Source organism: Spermophilus citellus (assembly GCF_964194105.1).
Source record: "Spermophilus citellus genome assembly, chromosome: 1".
Taxonomy (NCBI): domain Eukaryota; kingdom Metazoa; phylum Chordata; class Mammalia; order Rodentia; family Sciuridae; genus Spermophilus; species Spermophilus citellus.
In genome coordinates this window covers 121,641,358-121,664,191 of record NC_138182.1, presented here as the reverse complement: position 1 = coordinate 121,664,191, position 22,834 = coordinate 121,641,358, and the positions used below count along the sequence as shown (strand labels likewise).

Sequence of the window (22,834 nt, the reverse complement as noted above, 5' to 3'; positions counted from 1 at the left end):
GCAGCTGGCAACATCCTTCAATGTTCTGTGAAAACGAGGGCACTTCTCACCCCCTGGCCCAGCCTTCCTTGGTAAAGGAAAACGCAGAGCAAGAGACCTGAGACTGACCAAGAATGCCCGAGACATACAAAATGCCAGCTGAGCAGCAGAGGCGGGTGAATAGAAGCTTCTCTGCGCTCCCTGGCTTGCTGAGCTCAGCACGGGACAGGCAGGATGCCGGAGGCCCATCTCAGAGCTGCTGTGCAGACATCTCCCTCGTGGGGAAGCCTCATAGACCCGCAAACTGGCTATTCCACGTTTACCAATCAGGACAACAGAGGGGACCGAGGACCCCTTCTCTGGGCATCAGGGCTGTTGGTTCAACTTTGGCTGTTGAATCCTGTGACTGAAAAGGCCAGTGACCTGATTGCGTGGGAAACACTGTACTTCAAACGTTACCATCTGCCCTGCCGTGGGGCTGCTTGCTTAAAAAGGAGGGAACTTGCCGTGAGACACCTGGCTGCACGCCTGGCAGGACAGTCCTGAGTTAGGAGCACAAAGGTGAAAGTGGAATATTCATTTTAACATAGAACCAACTGAATTGGCTAAAACTTATCAGTGAGGGCTGGGGTGTGGCTCCGTGGTAGAGCGTGCCCTTGGCATGCTCAGGGGCTGGTCTGATTGCAGTGTGTACCCGCACAAGGTTAACAGCATGTAGCGACAGACTCAACCAAGAACCAAGGACTCTTTGAAGAAATCTTTGATTCCAGCTAAGATTTGCTACAGTGTGTCCCAGATCCTGAAGCATCAGCATCACCTGGGAGGCTGCGAGAAGCACAGACTTGGGTTCCTGCCCAGAATTTCTGAAACATAACATGCATGTTTCCAAGATACCCAAGTGACACTTCTGCACACCTGAGCCCGAGAATCCCTGCCATAACGTAGTGCCCTTAGCTAATGACCAGGGTCAACAATGGTCCAGGGAGGACACTACCTGCCCTGACCTACTGGACGTGCCAACCTCACTGCCAGAGCTGCTCCAAGCTATAGCCACTGAGCCTTTGCTGCCTTAAAGCCTCCGTCATGCACAGAGGCGGCCCTCCACAGACTGGCGTCCATCACTCAGTTGAGGCTTCAGACCAGAGTATCAAATGATTTTATTACAAAACTTAACGCCATTTACTGATAATTTACTTTTCTAAAAAACAAACACGAGAAAAGAACAAACGCATCCAAGGCTCACCAGGCCTTGGAGGACAGGAAGCAGCCCTGCACAGGAAACCCGCAAACATGTCTGATGTCTCGGCCTACTTGTTCACTCTAAGTTTCCACCTTCTGTCACCTCTGACACGGGGAGGAAACTGGCTTCAAGAGTCACAGACAAGAAGGTCACAACCAACTTTAAGGCTATCTGATGCTAAGGGCTTGTACACATAGTCTGGAACTTTGAGAAAGGTATTGGACGAGTGCTGTCAGATGCCTACTCCCCACTAAGCTTTACTGTCCCTATTCTCTGAATTACCTCTGGGACTGGTTAGGGTCTTCCGTGGTAGCCTCTAGTCATCCCAGAGCACAAACCCTAAAGTCCATGTACAGTCTCCATGTTCAAGTATAAAGCTGTCTGAGAACCACCCCAGCAGCTGTAGTGTTCATACTCTGTAGTGTGTACTGGGTGCCACACCCCTGGACAAGCAGGCCAATGGCAGCCCAAGGCAGGGGCACCCACAGGCAGAGTTCCCACTGCCAAGCTTGCTCCTGTCCTATCTGGACACTGTCCCACAGTCAGGGTAGAAATCTTGAGTTCAGAAGCCCCCAGCCAGATGAAGTCATGCTCTCTCGGAACAGGGATCCATTTCTTCACCATTAATTAAATGGAGTTTTCAAAAGGTGCCAGGAATATTCTAGAAGGAAAAGATAATATCAAAATTCTACCCTTTGATAAGAGAATATATTCACTTAATTTTGTGTTTCTAAAGGAATTTATAATTGAACTTGAAAGACTTAAAATGAATGCTTTACACTTGGTGAGGAACAGAGACAGTACCACCCGGGGGATGTCCCGCTGGCCCTTCACTCAGGCATCATTTGGTCACCGTGATCTAACGGTCCCAGTCAGTGCGCCCACTTACCTGACCTATTAAAAACAACAGACACCTTCAAGAATCTTGGCAAGAGAACACCGATGGCAGAATGAGAAGATATACCCTAAAAGTCCACCGCTCATATTTACTAATGTCTCTCCAAACCTGCAAAAACATCCATTTGCGCATCTCCAGTGGATTTTTGAAATGAAGTGTAACTCCAGACTTAATACGAGGGGGACAGGACTTAATACACGTAACTGTGGTGGAGGCACTGTGGATTCGGGGAACTCGTGTCCAGGAGGCTCGTCTAAGCAACCTCAGCAGACCCTCGCCTGACTCTCCCTGCGCACACTAACCATCCCAGCCCATTTCTAAAGAAGTGTCTATTTGTAGCTTAAACGCTTAGCTCTGGTAGCACAGAAAATCACACACCTGCCGACACAGGAAGGTGCTACCAACCAGTCTGCATTGAGAGATGACCCCTTGCAGAAGGTGAGGCCCACCCGCAGGAGCCCTCTTCTGAGTACACCTGGAGTCTGATCCCATCACAGCCTGTCCCTTTTCTATCCATTTTCTACACCTACAAGCCGGGGGTGCCTGCTCCTGGGCTTCATGGCATACGGACCTTAGGAAGTGTCCTGGGACGGGGCAGGCAGGTCCTGGCTCTCTGGGTCAGGAGGGGGTGCTGGCACAGCTTCTTTTTTCTGGGCTGCCAGGAATTCATGAATCGCTCGTTCAATCTGTGGCCTGAAGATGTGGTTGAGTTTTGGATCCACCACCTGAGAAATAATCCTGTCTACTCCTGCTTCCAGCATCCCCGACCTTATGGAGACAAAACAGAGCACTCTGTTATTTAGTTCCTTTGAGTCACCTTTAGGCCCAGCAAGCCCCAAGTGTCACCTGAGAGCCTAGTAAAGGTCTACCTGAGTCTTTCCGGAGATTTCTCTCACAGGGCGAGCTATCCACCCTATGGGGGTTGGGCCACTATTTCCACTTTTGAGGGGCAATTCACCACCAGCAGCTCCCTAGCATTCCTGGTTCACAGTTTCACCCACAACTACTTCACCCTGCACAGAGGAACCAAGCAGAACCAACCAGACTGCCCAAAGAGCAAGTGACAACAGGGAGGAGAAAATGGACTTGTGCAGGTTGAAATACTGAATCGTAGCCAGGCACAGTGGCACACAATTTTAACCCACCTAGGCGGCTGAGGTGGGAGGTCCCAAGTTCAAGGTCAGCCTGGGCAATCCAGTCAGACCCTATCTCAAAAAGAGCTGGGATGGGGCTCAGAGGTGGGGCACTTACGTGGCATGTGTGAGGCCATGGGTTCAATCCTCTGCACCACAAAACAGAAGAAAGAAAGAAACCTTAACTGAACTGTCAGAGCCAGCCGGCCTTGGAGTTGACTGCACTTCCTCCAAACCTGCTCTCTTAACAGCCAAAGCAGAGGCAGCCCCTGCAGCAATGCTGCATGCAACCTCAAAGCTAAGCCACACTAACCAGTTGAGACCGGAGTGTCTACCACACCAGCAACTGCCCATGGCCTTCTGCCAGGCTGCTAGGTCCAGGCAGCAACAGGCAATGGGAGGCAAGCAGCCCTCCGCTCCTGTGGGCCCCCCTTCGGGAGTACTGTGACACTTAGGCAGAGCCCACCACACTGTCCTCAGAGGCCGAGGCTGGAGCAGGGAAGTGAGGAAGACTGCGGTGACAGAAGCAAGCTGCATCTGAGGAGTGCAAGCAGCCCCCAGGGCCCTCAACCTAGGCCCCTTCCCAGAGGATGAAGCACTCACCCCTGTAAAGGCAGGTGGCAGGGCTTACTCATCTCCTTTAGATGGGTCTTGGGCATTTGAGCTTTCCCTTGGGTGGACACAATCCCACAGTTATTGGGCAAACAGATGGCCGGACACAGAGCGAGACAAATCAAGGTGTGACAAGAGCCGGGAGCCAGGCCCCAAACGAGGAGGGCTGCTCATGAAGAAGGGCTTCCCAGACTCCACGGTGACAATGCTTACTGACAGAAGCCTGTTAAGATCTGTAAACAAGTCAAGATGGCGCCTGGCTTATGACAGCCTATTATGGACCAAATGTCTGTGCCCAAAAATTGGCATGTTGAGACTTCAGCCCCAATGTGACAGTATTCAGAGTTGGGGCTTTTGGACGGTGATCAGATCATGAAGGGGATCTGTGCTCTCAGGAAAGGGACCCCAGAAAGCCAGCCAGCCCTCTCTGCGCCACGAGAAGACGTACTGAGGAGCTGGCAGCCTGAAGCCAGAGGACATTCCTCAGCAGAGCCCAGCCATGCTGGCATCTCTCAGACTTTCAGTCTCCAGAACTGTGAGAAATAAATTTTGGTTGTTTATAAGTCACAGAGTCTGTGCTACCTTGTTAAAGGAGCCCCAGCTGAGCAAGACACCTGATAGGAAAAACACAGTTCCAAGAGAGGGTAGCTTATTTTCCTGGAGATTTTAAAAGTGTTTGGAGGAAATGTGAGACCTTGTTGGGAGACAAAAATAGAAGATGGAATGAAAACATATCCTGTAATTAAAAGCTCTGTTACCCTCCCCTGCTCCCGAGGAGCCCAACTTCCTGTGAAACCCTGGGGCTGCGTAGAGAAGGCCTACAGCGCCCAGGCCTGAGCTTCCAGGCCGAGCAGCCCAGGCAATAGGGCCTGTAAGTTCCATCTGGTGATGGCACACCAGAGACAAAAATCAAGTCTTCCTTTCAAACATTAACTAGAATTTGCTTCAAACTCAAAATATCAGCAAGAATCATGAGAAATGTTCCAGTGTTAAAGTCAAATTCTTGCTTTCATATTAAATACATTTGAAATGAGAAAAAAAGATGAATGAAAATTTACTCAATGATAAAACCATGTAGAAAAACAAGGAAATGATGACCAGAGAAGTCAGGAGTGGGTGAAGCAAGGGGACAGGGGTGATCAGGCCAGTGGACCTGCTCACCTGGTGTGTGAAGTTTTCCGGGAACTCCCTATTAAGCTTCTGCAAAACCAGGTGCCTGCCACAGGCTAACTTGGGGACGGCCCCAGGGCTCAACATGGAAATTAACAGCGACTGACAGCCTTCGTGAGTCTGGCGGCCTTCCCACAGCCCTGAATCATTCTGTGCTTGTCTGGCTCTCTCCTCACGCTGGCCAACCCTGGAGGAGGTCGGGTAAACAAGGGTAGCTGCTGTCACATCGACTCTAAAACCAGTGTTCACAGTGGCAACACATCTGAGTGCCAGTGCCAGATATGTAATAATAGCTGCTAGACAAGGGGCAGTCTCTGTCTCTGTCCTGCTGGAAGGCCTCGGGGCCACAGTCTGCTCCCTGAGAAAGGCAAGGTACCGACTGGGCGGAGGCTCTGGAATGAGCCAACACCAGGAGCTCGCGCCAACCTTAGCCTTATTTGTTAAAAAGATTCACATTTTAGTAGCTATAAGCTGTACTGAAAACGCCAGCTTGTTATTAAAAATCTTTCCTACTTTTAAGTATCTAAATTTTGAAACCACTGTAGATTCCTTAGGAAGTTGTAAAGAGATGTACAGGGAGGCCCACAGAGGCACCCTGAAGTTTGCACCTTGTCAACCGACAGCACGACTGCAAAACCAGGACAATGGCACTGGTGCAACCAGAGTTAAGACCTCAGTTAGAGTTACACCTGCATTCATTTGTGTGCGTGCCGCTCACCTCCACGCACCATTGTCTCCACGCACCACTGTCACCTGTTTTGTGTTGCTCTAAGAGAACAGCAGACGTTGCTGATGCATTACAAAGAGGTTTACTTGGCTAATGACTCTGAGGAGTGGAAAGTCCAAATAGCAATGGCCCCGCTCAAGGATGAAGTGGGCATGTGCAGAGACAGATTCCCTGGTGAGAAGGAAGCTGGATCACTTTATAACAACTGATTTCCAGGGAACCGATCCAGTCCCATGAGGCATATGAGGCAGCATTGACACATTCATGAGAGCGGAGCCCCACGACCTCACCACTTTCTGCTAACCCCCCCTTTTAGATTCTACCACCTCTCGACACCACGTTGGGGACCAGGTTTCCAGGACAGCTTCCAGGAACCTTTGGGAACAAGCCACAGCAGTACAACTTTATCCCAGACTGATACATGTAAGTACCACTATAAAGTGCTGAACTGTGCAATCACTGCTGACTCGTGGATGCTCTAGGAAAAACTGTGCCAGGCATCCCTTCAATACCGGCTTTTCCTTTCTCACCACAACTCTCTGTATTTCTATTTTAAAAGAGACGGGTTCCACAGGCTTTTAGATACAGAAGAGTTTAGTGGATCCAGAAGTCCTGAAAATAAGCACTGGTGTTAAAGGCTGAGTCATTTGGAAAAACCTGATCTGAGGTCACCTGACTCACCCCCAGCACTGACACTGAGGAGTGGCCTGGCTGAGCTCTGAAGAGCTGTAGTGGAGGCCTGGTTCGCTACTGGGAGGCAACACTTTCCAAGACCGTCTTCCTGGGGCGGTTACCACCCTTGCGCAGTAGCCTGGGTGGACTCCCAGAACTCACAGATGCCACTTGCCTTTGTGAGCACAAAGATCAAGCTCCTCTCACCCATGACCCAAACACTGGTATCTGGGTATAAAAATCACATTCAGATTACACCTTACACTTCAAAAGTGGGAAAGGCCTCACAATCTGGAAGACTACAAAACCAGGACAATGGCACTGGTGCAACCTACCCATCCTGGGTGAGCCCTGGAACACCAGCCAGGCTCTGCCACTTCACCATGGCTTTCCCGAAGGCACAGATGGCTGCACTTGCATAGTGCACCACTCGTCTCTGCAGGGCCCCAGGCTGCCTGCCCAGGCCTCGCACCTGTGACTCCTGCCAGAGCAAGGGCCCCAACCCTGCTTACTTACTGAACCACACTCTGCCTCAGCCCATTTCGTAACTGGTTCTTGTTCATCGTGGGATTCCACTCCTGCTTGTCCAGATGTGTCGACACAAAATTATCCACTTTTTGCCTCAGGTTTTGGTAAGCTGGCTAAACCGTGAAAAAGAGACAGTGTTAGATGTTACACACGTGCTCTGGAACTCAGCCATTTACAACACTGCTTTTTCATAAAAATGTGTATTTTCAAGTCTAAATACCCTCTATTTGACTATGGCGATGGCCACGTCACAGGACAGTTGAAAATTAATGGCTATCATGAGTGTTCACCTTATGGTGGGCAGAGAACAATGCCAGATGCTGTGCTTACATGATCCTATTTACTTTTTCAAGAAACACAGCAACAGAGGGCCCATGAGCAGACTGCTGCCCGACCTGAGATGAGGCTTTTAGGCTTAGCAACAGTACACATGCCAATGGCTAGAATGTGGCAAAGTCAAGGCTGGAACCAGGCGCTTCCAAATCCAGGGTGCTGGGGTCCAGGCAAGGCCCCTCCACCAACAGCTGTCGGACTCAAGCATCGCCCCTCCCCTTGACCCGTCATTTCACCTGTACAATTGCTCCTGCCCCACCACCAAGAGCGTGTTCCAGCACCAAACTGGAAAGTCCCCTGCATAAAAGCAAAAGGCCACGGCCACCTCAGCTGACCAAAGTCAAAGCTTGTGGAAGCCCGTGGGAGGCCACGTGCCGGCCACCAAAGAGCTGGAGGCACACCTACTGGTCACATGTTCCAGACACAGCTATGTCAGCAGAACAAAACTACCCAGCTGCCCACTGAGCACAAAGAATGTGCATTCTGAGCCTGAGAGCTTGTGGGGCTGTCAGCTGCTGTCTCCAGAGCAGGCTGGTGGCGTGGACGGCTGCCGGACCCCACTCCTCACGCCCTCACTGGCAGGAAGAGAATATCTCCTCGTCCCAGCGATGCTCATCTTGGCAATATAGAGCTCCGGCCAGGGGAGTGTTGGCACGAGGCCTTAACTATGATTGTGCTGTCTGACCTGGCTCTGCTCTGACGGCCCATTTGAAGGCACATAGCCCGCCCCACAGCCAGGGGCACACACATGCAGCAGCCCAACCCCAACCTCTAGCCTGGACCCAAGCCCAGATAACCCACAGCCATGCCACCCAGCTGACGTCTAACTGGATCAGCCGAACTCTGCTTGACCCTCAGCCCTAACAGCTGAGAACAAACACTTGGTAGAATCCAGACACTGTTTGTTATGCAGCGTGACTGGCAATTTTGCTAACAGCCAGGGAAATGAGACTGCCCAAGGAACCACTGGGCTTCAACTCCATGAGCGGACTCTTCCAAAGGCCAAGAGGGCAGGGGACTGTGGGGAGGACCAAGCAGCTCCTTTTACCAGGAGCCATCTTCTCTTCACAAGGGGAGCAGGGGCCAAGTGTCCTGGCCACACTTTTACCAGGAGCCATCTTCTCTTCACAAGGGGAGCAGGGGCCAAGTGTCCTGGCCACACTAAGACAACGCAGGTACCCTCTGCCATCCTCAGCACCATAGTCCTCTCCCCCCAGAGAAGCAGCTGTGTGTCATCAAGGGATCCTAATAACCAAAGGGATGATCCCACTCTGCAGGGAGAGTCAGACAAAATAAGGAGAAAGACATGGTGCCAGGGGAGAACCCCCTCCTGGCAGTTCATTTAATCCCTCCTTGGATCCCTTGAGACAACAGATAGCCCCTGCTGGAAGGAGTCACAATTAGATTTGTCAACTTGTAACCATGAATCCATGTGTTATACCCTCTACCACTCAAAATAACTTGCCTGATTTGAGATAAAAGCTGTTCACTGAAAAGACAGTACAAGGACCAAGGACCATCGTGCTCTAACCTTAATAAACCCTGATAATACAGACTGATCCCTTCAGTTCAAGAATTCAAAACACCTGCCAACATTCTACGTACTACCTATCTCTCTAGAAAGAGGATACCACCTGTCTTCCCTTCTATTTAATCATATTTTGGAAGCTCTAAAAAGCATACTATAGACATCATTTGTTCACTTTCCTCTAAATATGCCAGCAGTCTGGTGGCCTAAGAATCTGCCTTCCTAACAAGTTCCCAGGTGAAGTTGCTGTTGCTAATCCAAGAATCACACTTTGCAAATCATGGGACTAAAGCACCAAATCTCAGATCAAATCCGCCCGAAAACACGTTATGATCAAGAATGAAAACAACCTGGTAACGCCCACAACTGCAGCTAAGGAGATAAAAGTGGAGAAGGCTCCAATGGCCCTCCCAACACCCTTCTCAATTCTTTGTTTATTTAAAATCACAGGTTTTTTTGTTTGTTTGTTGTTGTTGTTTTGGTACTAGACAGTGAACCTAGGGGCATTTTTACCACTGAGCTATATCCCCAGACTTTATTTTTTGAGACAGGGTCTTATTAAGTTACTTAGGACCTCACTGTATTTGCTGAAGCTGGCCTTGAACTTACAATCCTCCTGCCTCAGCCTCCTGATTGCCTGGGATTACACATGTGTATACCACCTCAACATGTGTACTTTTTTTGTGTGTGTAGTTGCAGACGGACAGAATGCCTTTATTTTGTGTATTTTTTTAAAGTGGTGCTGAGGATTGAACCCAGTGCCTCACATATGCTAGGCAAGCCCTCTACCACTGAGGTCCTACATGCGTCTACTTTTAAGACATGAACAGAGAACTTGTGCCAGGATGTTGAGAACAGTCTTGGGAAAGGTGGAAAGCTCTGTTAATGTTTTTCTAATAAAGAAAATTATATACTTTGTTTCCAAGACAGCACTTGCACTGGGGTTCTGGGTTCTTTATCCTGCAAGAGTGTAACAGTACACACCTTTGCCATACGTAAACTAGCTGGTTCATGAGTGTTTTCTATGCTGGCAGAAAGGTAGGTGCTGGGGTAGTAACTAATTCTTGTTTTCACATAACTCAGCACATTACAAGCATAAATGCTCAGTGTCTAGACTAGCTCTTCCCTTACCTGTGGGGACCGATTTTAACCTCACAATCTTGCTATGAGGTAGGCAAGAGATTTCTAAGACAAACTCAAAAAACCACTACTCTGAACAGCCCAGTCGGTAACAGCCTCCTAGCCCTACCTGCTTAGTCTTGCTAGAATAATTTTGAAGAGAAAATAATCATCCCAGCAACCATTACATGTCTGACACTTTAACACACGTTACTTCGTTAAACCCAAACAACCTGGTACCTAAGTAAGTGACGCTTCCTTTTACTGGGCGGGTGGCAGATGACCTTACCAGCTAAAAGAGGCACCAAACCCCTTTTGACCGGTGACGGTCTACAAAGCTCGGGTGCTGCTGCTACAATGTATCTAATCTAACGGCTCACAAGTCTGCACGTCGCTGAGCGGAGGAACAGCAGTACCGGCACGCGGGTGGCCGTGCGCTCCGGCGGCCGGCGAGCCGAGCGCGGCTAAGGGAACCGGGACAGCCCCGCAAGGCCCGGCGTGGGCTCAGGCGGGTCGCACGCGCGCTCCCACCTTGGTGTCCACGTCCGCCAGGCAGTCCCGGCGGAAGCTGTCAAACAGGCCGCGGCTCTTAAGCTGCTCCACGATGAGTGCGATAAGCTGCGGGTCGCCCGGCGGCAGCGAGGCGGGGTTGCTGGGGCCGCCGCTCCCGCCCGCCCCGGCCGCCGCCGCCGCCCCTGCCGAGGCCGGGCCCGCGCCGCCGCCGCCCCCCGCGCCCGCGCCGCCGCCGTCCGCCATGCCTGCGCCCCGCGCCCGAGTGCGGCTCCTGCTCTGGGTCTGAGGGTCTGCGTTGTGCACGGGAAGCGGAGAACCCCACGGAGGCAGCGGCGGTGGCGACGGAGGTGGGGACGGCGGCGGAGATGGCGGCGGCGGTGGTGGTGGCGGTGGTGGCGGAGGCGGCGGCAGGTCGGGAGGCGGCGGCGGGGGCAGAAACCGCCGGCTTGGCCCCTGGCGCGCTGCTGATGGCGTCACCGGTGACCATTGCATTGTGGGACAGCTGGTTTTCCCGCAGCCTTCTCCGGCTTTTTTTATAGGCAGAGGCCTGGCCGGTGTAAACTACAACTCCCAGCAGGCTTCGGGCCCGCTCGCGCTCACGGGGCAGCATGGGAGTTGTAGGCTCCGCCCGCCCGCTGCGCCACACCTGCTGGTCATAAGAATCCTCTGCTGGGCTTAGGTGCCTAGGAATCTGTGCTTTTGACCTTCACTCCAGCGTCATCCTTGAACAATATAATGTGGAAAATAGTGGATTAGTGATATGTTACGATTCAAAAAATTGTGTCTCCCTTCTGATTTTAATAGTAATGCATACCCATTTTATAAAATCGGAGAATAACAGAAAAATGTGAAAAGTAGAATAAAAGTCGCCCTTAAGTCTCTCTTAATTCTTCAAAATATTAAATACTTTAAATATTGCTGGTAAGACACTAATATTGAGTATCTGGAATGTGCAGGCATGAAGCTGTATACTTTTAGTGAGAAACTGATGTGACTCTATTTTTGAGAAACCAGCTTCTACCTCAAGGCCTGTCCAGAGGGAGAGGGCATGACTTCTTGTCCTTGGAAAACCCCACAGAACCCCTCCTAGGCACATACCCACCCTGCTCAGTTGTTTAACTGGAGGGATCTGGGGTGCCAAGTGTCCCTGACTCAGTTGGGCTAGGTGAGGACCCATAGCAACCATCAATCAGCATGAGACAGGGAAAATATCGAAATGCCAGGTGACCCTGGCATTGATAATGAAGCTAGATTTAAAATTAGATAGTCAGTGTAGTTAGGTAAATCGAGTCTAATATCGAGTGAAATCTAAAATGGAGGCCATGTTGAGAATGAATTTCCGGAAAAGCTGAGGAATGTTGATGAAGCCCAGGAGACAGTCCCCAACAGATTTGGAGATAGCCCATCCCAAAGAAATGTTAATGAACAGCAAACTCGGCTTGGAAGTGCCCAGATTACTTCTTTGACCCACCTGTGTCCCAACCCTTCCCACCTACATTCTGAAGCCAGATTTAAAGTTAGGTAGTCAGTGTAGTTAGGTAAATCGGGTCTAATACCGAGTGAAATCTAAAATGGAGGCCATGCTGGGAATGACTCAGGGAAAACACAGGACAACTCATGGAATGTTAATGAAGTCCCAAAAAGACCCTAGGCCAAAGTCCACCTCAAAGAAGTGTTAATGAACAGCCCCCAGCAAACTTAAAGATAGCCCATCACAAAGAAGTGTCCCACCCCTCGGGGCCTTCCAACCTACATTCCATCCCCAAAACTATAAGAAGGAGAAACAACTGCACTGCCACGGATTCCACCTCTTGGGTCCCCTTCTTCCTCCGGGAGAAGTCTTTTCTGCTGTCCTTTAATAAACTTCTAATTTTCCACTCTGACCTTGCCTCAGCGTGCTTCTCTGGTGTTATTTTTCAACATTGGGGAAGCAAGGACTCGTCACTGGTAACAATAACATGATTAGGCAACCCTGCAGTTTAGTGTATACATTCTTGCAACTCCTCTAGGCCTAAACCAATCAATTCTAATGTATCCACCACTTGAACTAACCAATCACCCTTACCCAACTTGTTCCCGCCAGTGAATTTGCTAATCCATGTTAAGAGTTGTTGTTTGATTTTTCCCTCGGTATGAAATGATTTGCTGTGTGATGTTGTGACACATAGAGTATCCCCCCAAAACCTATAAATCCTCACCGAACTAAGGGTTGTAAGGGACCGGCGAAGCGTCGGAGGAAGAGACCACCAAGAGACCACTCATGCAATTGGCAGAAGGGGATTTATTGATCCAGCATGCTGGGGCTCCGTGACCACTCAAGAAGGGAGAGCAGCCCAGAGCCCCGGGCAGGGGTTGAGCAGTGCTTAAGTACACTTTTTGGGGAGGGCGGGGACTTTACACACATCACAGTCTCCTTCAACAAATCACCATACACCTCGGGAAAATCAAACAACAATTCTTAGACTTGATTAGTACATTCATTGGTGGGAACAGGGCAGGCGGGGGTGATTGGTCACTCCTAAGCGGGGTACACATTCAAACTGATTGGTTTGGGCCTTGAATGCCTACGTGCCAGGTTACACAGGGTCCTAGGTTATTAAACAACCAGAGGGAATATGTACTGGGCAGTTCCGGGCATTGTCCTTACAGCTACAGGAATTTCAGGTTTGGGGTGTAGCGGAGGGACTTAACAATACCTGGTCCTTCACCTTTTAACTCAGGCCTTGCAGCTTAGAAACTTTACAATGCCCGGTCTTTTACACTTTAACTTCAATTTCTTTTACTCTTACAGGGTCAGGACTCACTCCTCAGGACCGCTGCTTCAGAAACGGTTGTGAGTCCAGGCTCAAGCTTGCAATAAAGACCCTTGTGTGATTGCATCGCATTCGGTTCCTGGAGGTCTATTGGGGTCCCACGAATCTGGCATTACATCAGCACACTACTTCACAGGTATCCGAAAGGAGGTACTAGGTTTCTGGGTTTTTTCACAGATGCAGAAATAGAGGCTCAGGAGAGTTCCTTACCCTCATCATATACCTAGAATTGAAAGAACAGGATTTGAACCCAGGTTTCCTGAGTTCAGATTCTGCATGTTTAACCAAAAACATACTACATCCCCAGAGCTAGGTAGTGAAGCCAGAACAAAGTGTAGGCAGTGGAGATAGATGGGGGTGGGGAAGATGGAAGCTGATTTAAAGGAAATGGAACCTTAATATCTTCAGGACACATCCCCCAGTGGACAAAGTCACCTACCTCTGGGGTATTGAAATGCTGATACCTCTGGAGCCCTTCCCCCAGCTGCAACCTGTTGTCAGGTGGCCTGCTTCCAGGGAATTGTTTCTCCCAACTAGGGTGGCTAAAGAGCTTCCTGGGCTGCTCCCTGGGGGCCTGAACCCCTGGGCAGCTTCATTCCTGCCCTTGGCCCACCTTTTGTTCAGGAGTAAATTTTGGTCTTGGGCAGGATGGAGGAGGAGAGGCCACGAGAACAAAGAAATTCTAAAATATATAAAATGAGCAGGACACCCCTACTTCATCGGTTACCAACTCTGGGTCCCCTTCTTCCTCCTGGAACAAGTCTGTTTCCATCCTTTAAATAAAACTTGCTTTCTATGCTTGCCTCGGCATTTCTGAGTGTTCAATCCTGACATCTGGGGAAATGGAACTTGGCCCTGATTGAGTCTCATCAGCGGTGTATCAGTACTACAATAGGCAAAACACCATGTCCTGGTTTTGATAGCCACAATTCCACTATCCCTCTCTGCCTTTCTTTCTTTCGTATATTATTGGCTCAATTCTTTCTCCCAATCAGTAAATTAAATCTACTGTTGTTACAAGAGCAACAGAGGGGATGTAAATGATAAATTCTGCAATCTCCTTGGCTCCTGGTGAAGCCAGATTTAAAGTTAGGTAATCAGTGTAGTTAGGTAAATCGGGTCTAATATCGAGTGAAATCTAAAATGGAGGCCATGTTGAGAATGAATTTCCGGAAAAGTTGAGCAACTCTCCAAATGTTAATAAAGCCCAGGAAACAGCCCCCCAACAGATTTGGAGATAGCCCATCCCAAAGAAATGTTAATGAACAGCAAACTTGTCTTGGAAGTGCCCAGATTACTTCGTTGACCCACCTGTGTCCCAACCCTTCCCACCTACATTCCATCACCAAAAACTATAAAAAGGGGAACACATTCGCCCTTCAAGGGATTCCACCTCTTGGGTCCCCTTCTTCCTCCGGGAGAAGTCTTTTCTACTGTCCTTTAATAAACTTCTAATTTTCCACTCTGACCTTGCCTGGGCGTGCTTCTCTGGTGTTATTCTTCAACATTGGGGAAGCAAGGACTCGTCACCGGTCGACAGCGGTAACACTGGGAAGATGTAGAACAGGCAGAGTTCCTGGGTGCTCCCCATACCAACATTTACCACTCAATTGTTCAAATTACCCTCACAACAAATACCCTGGTGTTAGATTATTCTTCTCCTTTAACACCAGCTCAATCATCCTTGATGGTTAAATTAATGACAAACATTATCTCTTAATAGTCCACCATACTTGGGATTACCTAACAGCACTGGGATTACTCTCCTGTAGCCCAGGAGAAGCCCCGTTTGGGCGCCTTGACTCTGTGTTCATGCTCCGAGGCCCTGATCCGTCTGACCAGCCTTGATACCGCTGTTGACCGGTGACGAGTCCTTGCTTCCCCGATGTTGAAGAATAACACCAAAGAAGCACGCCGAGGCAAGGTCAGAGTAGAAATTAGAAGTTTATTAAAGGACAGCAGAAAAGACTTCTCCCGGAGGAAGAAGGGGACCCAAGAGGTGGAATCCGTGGAAGTGCGGTTGTCTCCCCTTTTTATAGTTTTGCTGATGAAGGGGGAAGGGTTGGGACACAGGTGGGCCAAACAAGTAATCTGGGCAGGAAGGACTTCATTATCACTTCTTTGGGATGGGCTATCTCCAAATCTGTTGGGGGCTGTTATAGGGTGGACTTTGGCCTAGGGCCTTTCCGGGGACTTCATTAACATTTCATGAGTTGTCCTGGGTTTCCCCGGAATCATTCTCAGCATGGCCTCCATTTTAGATTTCACTCGGTGTTAGACCCGATTTATCTAACTACACTGACTACCTAACTTTAAATCTGGCTTCAGCCTCATCTGCATTTTGGCACTCCACATTTATTCTCTATCATCAGGAAAACTTTTCTTACTCCCAGACCCAATCTGGTCTTGTCTCTGATATAGACTTTTACACTCTCATTATTGTAGCAATTATTGTAATTAAAAGTGAATAATTTTTAGGAGAGTTGGAGTGTATGCTTTAGAACAGGAACCACAGCTTGTTCCCGGCTGTGTCTCCAGCCCTCAGCATAATCCCTAGCCCCAAGGGAACACACAAATTCCTGTCACCATGGAGCAGTGTCAGAGTGTGTGGGTGGGGTCACTTATAGTCCATCTTCAGAAAGAAAGGAGTGTTACGTACAACAGGAGATGATGGATTAATCTGTCGCAACTTAATGGGTAAGTGATTCTGGAGACGGCAGCATATAGTTCGCATAGTGACAATCTCACTGTCCTGGGGCCCTTGAGTCCGCTGGAACTCTGAACCAGGAGAAGATATGACACCCATGACCTTGCCTCTAGAACTGAAATAAATGGGGTGGGGTGGGAATGAGGAGGAAGGTGATCAAGACTAAGGGAAATTTATTACTAAAGCAAACCTCGCAGGAGGAGGCTCAGCTCTGTTCAAATTTTGCTCTCCAGTCAGGAGACATGTAACACACAGCAGTGGTCAGCAGGGGGAGCCATTGCTTTGTTAATAGCCCAGAACGTGGCCTGGTGCGGAATGTCCTTCTAACTTTAGCCTAGGGAGTCATCTCACCTTCTGACACCGGTAAGGTGCCAAGGTGTTGATTCTTAAAGTTAAAACTTGCCTGTAACAAGCTGCGGGAGCCCAGCAAATTACACATTTTAGGTGTTAGAGTGTTTTCTGTAAAATAATTTGTGAAAAGGTGGGACCTTCATAAACCCAGACCTGGCAGAAACCAGACAGGAAAGGTGCTCTGAGGTTTGCCGAGCAGAGCAACGCACAGGATTTCCGCCTCAGCGGTGCTGGATTTGCGGGGCTCTGTCTCTGTGTGGTGCTGTGTGTCTGGACAAGTTGCATCACCCCTCAGAATCCTGGAGTCCCGGGATGGTGGTAAGAGGAGGTGAGTCTGGGCAACCCTGTTGGTATAATTCCTGGATCTTTGCATGTTGCTGTTGGGAATCACATTGGATGAGAAATAATGGATTAGCTTCCATCTCCCCCCACCAGCCTCGAAGCTCACCGAGGGAGGGATGGCCCACTGCGCGCATCTCTAAGGTGAGGCCTTTTAAGACTTTGACATTGCCTAGGACCTAATGTCAGAATACAGTCAATGTTCAGAGGGGTCAGGTAAGATGGAGTGATCTGTTTGTGATATGTGGTTAAACTGGACGAGGAGGCTGAGGCTGGGAGCAAGCCCAAAGGTGAGAAGTCAGTCTGTGAGTTGCCTTGGTAACCTTCCCACCTTTTCCTGTAGGATCCTGGTCCTTATCAAGCGCATCCCAGAGCCCCAGGTCTGATCCCAAGTCTAGATACCTAAGTCTAGATACCACACCCACCTGGTGCAGACTAGTTATTGGACCTTTCTGTTCCTGGTGTGGCTCTTTTTGTTCTTGCCTCCATGTATTTATCCAAGGATCATGCCAATCACCGGGCCAGTTCTTAGACTGGACAGCTGTTCATCTCTTGACCCCACAGCATCCAGGAGAGCTTGAGACGCCTGTCTGTAGCGAATTGGCCCCTCTGCACCTTCTCATCTTGGCTTCTTTCTTGTGTTTGTTCCTTTCTGACGTTTTCCTGCATCTCTAATGACAGGTTGGGTCCACATACATAGTAAGGAGAGAGAGCCTTACCAAGCCGAAGTCCTTCGCACCCATCAACACTGCCATCACCTCTGCCACCAAATCTCTGTGTCAGATAAGACTTCAGGCTGCCGCATGTTAAACACATTGTCATTTCAGATTATTACTAAAGGATGTCTAGGGGAAGAGGCAACCTGACGTAACCCAGAGCATGGAGGGAGAAGTTGGGAATCTGTTTGAATGGGGTCTAGTGCTCAGCTTATCAGCTGGGTGACTGTGCAGCCCACAGTGTTCTGGGCCTTGGCTTACTTATCTCTAAGGTGGGGCTAATAATGCCTCTTTGCAGGGTTGGTAGGTAGGAAGAGAGAAAAAAAAATAAAATCTATTCTCTTGGTAAAATAAATAAATAAATAAATAAATAAAGAAAGAAAGAAAGAAAGAAAGAAAGAAAGAAAATTGGAGATAAGGTATATGCAAAACCTGGCACACTGTAGCCCTTCAGTAACTAATAACTAAAAAGATGTCCTTGATACACCCTCCTAACGTATTCAGTTGTAGTCTGTTATTGGACAGGAGTCTTTTAACATGAATCTAGAGGTTTTGTTTGTTTGTTTGTTTGTTTGTTTTTAAAGAAAGAGGAGAGGGGGAGAGAGAGAGAGAGAGAGAGAGAATTTTTTTTTTAATATTTATTTTTTAGTTCTCGGCAGACACAACATCTTTGTTTGTATGTGGTGCTGAGGATCGAACCCGGGCCGCACGCATGCCAGGCCAGCACGCTACCACTTGAGCCACATCCCCAGCCCCATGAATCTAGAGTTAAGACTAATAGTATTACTTGGATGTTTTAATCTCCTGCTGGTGCAAGGAGCAGTCATACAGTCCCTAATGTGTGGACCTGTGGTGGCATGTGCATATCAAGCTCAGCTTGCTGGGAAGTTGTGCCCCGTCCCCTGTCTTGCCTTCACACTGCCCCACATTTCCCCAGGCCCCATTTACTTGTAGTTGCCTACCCAGCATCCAGCCCTCAGTTTGGCTGGGGCCGCAGGCTGTCCTGTTAAAGTACCTTCCTCCGTGGCTGCAGGGAACGACTGTCGGCCCCAGTTCTGGGGAGGGGTACCGCTGGGGGTGTCTAGGAAGCTCTGCCTTGCTGATACACGCACCCCTAGTTCTGCTGCAGCAGCCTCCTGCCTGGAGGTCCACAGCCCTGAGCCAGCGCCCTAGGTTAGCTGGGGCCACAGACCGTGTCTGGCTAATTAATCGAGAGCGGAGTGACTTGTGTCACATGTAGGCTGGGGTATTTTCATACCAACGTGAGATACCCCTCTCTCCAGAGCTCTCTTTTCCATCTACCATGGCAACTAGGAAAATTTGAGATAATGGTTGATATATTGTCTGGGGCCTCAACATGAAGAGACATGCAGCAGAAGTCCCAGCAGGGGCATGTATTGGGAATTATAAATATGCCATTGGTCATTCTCATGATGTAACATTGGAAGTTACTGAGATTTTGGAGTTCTTTGTTACTGCAGCATAAGCTAGCCTATCCTGACTGATAAGCCCTGACTGTTTATCTCCACTAAATCTGTCATTTATGGGATGAGCAAACCTAAAAGCCAGAGTGAATGATTGAAAGCATGAATTATCAGATCTTTCTCTTGGGTTTTATTTAGATAAGAGGGCCCCTATAGATAACAATAATACATTATATATTTCAGAAAGCTAGAAGAAAGGATTTTGAATGCTGTTGTTGTTGTTTTTTAAAGAGAGAGAGAGAGAGAGAGAGAGAGAGAGAATTTTAATATTTAATTTTTAGTTATTGGTGGACACAACATCTTTGTTTGTATGTGGTGCTGAGGATCGAACCCAGGCCGCACGCAGGCCAGGCGAGCGCGCTACCGCTTGAGTCACATCCCCAGCCCCAGGATTTTGAATGTTTTTGCGATTAAAAAAATGGCAAATGCTTGAGGAGATGGATGTGTTCACCCTAGTTTAAACATTCCTCAATGTATACATGGATCAAAACAGAACATACTGCCCCCATGATATGTATAATTTTCACATGAAAATTTTAAATTTAAAAATCCCTTCTCCTGAGAGCCCTCTTCTGGCATCATTTGTAGGAATGACATAAATCCACCTGGTTTCTCGTGGGTCTCAGATGGTTGGGCTCCATCCTTGTTCAGCCTTGCTGGTGTCCAGACTCCCCCAGGGCCTCACTGACAATGCAGATGCCCAGTTGCTCCAGGGTGGATCTGGAGTGTCCCCAAGACCCAGGAGAGGAAGCTCGGTGCTGCTAGGAGGTGGAGGAGCCTTTGGAAGTGGCCCTTCCAGGAGGAAGCTGGGTCCCTGGGGCCTGCCCTGGAAGGAGGCTGGTTCTTTCCTTCCCAGCCTCCTGCTCGTCACAGGCCCAGAGCAACAGGGCCAAGCGACCTGGAGCCCCCGGAGCTGAGCCCAGGTGAACCTTTCCTCCTTCTACCTGATTATCCCACGTTATTTTATCAAAACAACATAAAGCCGACCGACACACTGTCCTCTCCCCACTCCCAGGGCCAATCGTCAGAGCCGGGTCACGGCCATCTCCATTTTAAACAAGTGTCCCAGGGGGGCTGACATTGCTCCTCCGGGTGGGGCCCCAGACGCCATCGCCAGGCCTGGAAGGCGGATCATGCGAAGCTGCAGGTTCCTCGGCTCCTCTCAGTCTCCTCACCCCACTCCTCCTCCCTCCTGGGCTCTTTCCAGCTGGCCAGTCCTTCCTACACGTGGTCTGGTGGAGACGCCCTTGACCGCCAAGGGCGTCACCTGGGGGGGGGGTCTGCTCGCTGCCCTTGGACCTCTTGTCTGTGACAAAGGAAGAGTGGTGAAGTGGCCAGAGATGTTCCGCAGCCCCACTCCCCGCTCAGAGCACAGCTGCGGTTCCTGGGCCAACCCCAGGGCACGTGTACCTCGTGCAGGGATTCAGGTGCTGCCGCCTTCGGGTGATGGCGCAGTGGCAGACGGCTTCTTGGTTCCTGCCAGTGTTTCTCTGCAACTCTCTGTTTGGAGAGAGTGTTGTGATTTCGGGGCTGTGGCTGACGAGGTCCAGGTGAATGACCCTCCTTCCGTCCCACCTTGCCCCTCTCCACCCACCTCCCACTTCCTCATGGGGCCAGGAGAGGCACTGAGTGTCCAGGGGGACTCAGGTGCCATCTCTCTAGCCAAGCCCTGTGCGCCACAGGAAGAGGCATCGGGGCTGTGTCCCTTCCAGGACGGATTGGGCCCAGCATGGCCTGCAGCTCTATGAGAACAGAGATGGACTCCCTGGGTTCAGAGGAGGAGAGCAGAGTAGCAGGGGTCCTTGCCTATTGAGTGCCCGACCTGTGGCAGCTCCTTACCTGCCACACCACCCTTTAGGACCATCACACGGAAGAGAAGAGTGACGTTCAGAGAGGGGAGGTCACCAGCCTGCCCGATGCCCAAAGCCTGGAATCCTTTTCTGGACTATGGTGGGGGTAGTCGGCCTCTGGGGCCTGTGTGGACTCTGGGCCCCGCTCCACGCAGCGGTGAATCAGTGGGCTGGCTCTCTCCTCGGGCCTCTGTGTCCTTGTGCATGGTGAGGGAAGACTCAGGACGGTGTCCTGGGCTCACACAGGAGGTAGGTTTGGGGCCTGCCTGGCTCCTTCCGCTGCCCCCTCTGACCAAACCTGTGATACAGACTTTTGGTTTGGATCCTGGCCCCAGAGGCGGGCTGCCTGGGCTTGATCCCCAGCAGTGCTGGATGAAGCCTTGGGCAAGTTATTTATCAGCTCTAACAGGTCTCAGTTTCCCCACTTAAAAACCAGAGAAGATAGAAACAGAACTTCCTGGAATTTCTCTGCATAGACAAAACATTGTACGTATGGCACCTGGCGGGAAGTCAGCGCCTGGTAGATGCTCGTAAGTCACTTCTGTTGCCCACTGGTGACAACCTCGACCCCCCAATATGTGCACATGTCTCCTTCTTGCAGTCCACGTCCTTGGAGCGGATCTGACCCCCCTGTGTCTCTGTCCTGGGTTCAGAGGGATGTCGAGTGCACAGGAGACCTGGATATGGCCTCCACCTTGCACTTCAACCTGGAGGAGAGCAGAGCTAGACAGAGGTGCCCTTGAATGGCCGCCCAGGATGGAGGTAGCACAGAGGCCAAGAGGGCGCAGCCTCAGGTGGCCTTGGACCATCACAAAGAAGGTGGCTCTTGAGTGGAGTTCTAATGCATGCAGCAGGTGCCTTTTTAGAAGTGCCTTTGGATACGCTTTCTGCGCTTAGCATCATAGTAGGAGGTGGACACCACAATCAGTAGGAGGTGGACACTTCTGCTGCAGAGCCCAGAAGTCAGATTTCCCAGCTTCCTGAACCTGTGCTCCTGACTCTGGCCATCTGGGCCACTCACACTCTGATGGGGCAGGGGGCATGTGAGGAAGCAAGCTTGTGCCGGGACAGCTGTCAGCCTTCAGGACAGCCTGCAGGGACAAGTGAGACCTGGTGGGCCGCTGTGGAGGCACTAATGCCATGTCTGCCTCAGCACCGGGGCAGTGACATTTCCCCTGGGTGTCCAGTGGCATGACTTTGGATATGGCACCTGTCTTTGTAGTCTCCAAACCTGGACTTCTGGTCCTCCCAGAGATTCTGAGAGCCACAGTCCACCCTATCCATAGATTTTTACTCTTAAAGTTGCGAGAATTAATTTTCGAGGAGCCTAAGACTGTGTGTGTGTAGGAAGCAGAGGAGGAAGTGGCCCAGGCAGAGGGTATAGTTTGAGCAGAAGCTCTGAGGCTTGCAGAACTTGGATGCATTCTGAAGGTCATGGCAAGTCACGTGAGCTGTGTGGGGTCACAGGGCCTGCGTTTGGGATGGTGGGTACCCCAGGTAGTGAACTTAATATTAAGTTAAAGCATTCCACCCTGGCAAACCACCAGGGTGGGTGTGGAGAGCAGGTAGGCGCAGGGCGGAGAGGAGAGAGTTGGATGGGGCGGGGACTATTAATGCCACCATTTCAGAGGTCAAGTTTGACCTGGGAGTGGAGACAAAGGATTTTAAATAGCTGATGAGAAACTCACAAGGATTTCTCTGGGACAACTCGGAAGTGTGATTGGATTGGGTGACATGGAGGCAGGAAAATCAGTGAGGGGATGGCAGGAATCATCTCATGGGGCTGGGCTGGGAATGTAGCTCAGCTGGTAGAGTGCTTGCCTTGTATGCACAAAGCCCTGGGTTTGAAAGGGTAAAGTTTCTACGCTGGAAAGCTTGAATTAAAATGTAAAAGATTAGGTATTATTAAGTTCCTCTGTTACACCCAGATTCCTGAGATAGTTAAGACAACGCCCTACTGGCCATTCAGCCTAGGGCCCTGTGCAGTTTGTCACAGGGCCCGAACCAATCAGTTTGAATGTGTACCCAGTTTAGAAGTGACCAATCACCCCTGCCCAGCCTGTTCCCGCCAATGAATGGACTAATCATGTATCAGAGTTGTTGTTCAATTTTCCCGTGCCTC

At 50.0% G+C, this 22,834-nt stretch overlaps 1 protein-coding gene across 1 annotated transcript; it reads right to left on the bottom strand.

Moving 5' to 3' along the window:
* Window positions 1–1,118: 1,118 nt before the first annotated feature.
* BOD1 (biorientation of chromosomes in cell division 1) lies at window positions 1,119–10,888 on the bottom strand. Its single transcript, XM_081307765.1, has 4 exons — window positions 10,471–10,888; window positions 6,948–7,072; window positions 2,689–2,885; window positions 1,119–1,880 (listed from the first exon to the last, which is right to left on the bottom strand). The coding sequence occupies exons 1-3, from the start codon at window positions 10,693–10,695 to the stop codon at window positions 2,690–2,692; spliced, it is 546 nt and encodes a 181-aa protein (XP_081163891.1). The 5' UTR covers window positions 10,696–10,888; the 3' UTR covers window positions 1,119–1,880; window position 2,689.
* Window positions 10,889–22,834: the final 11,946 nt, after the last annotated feature.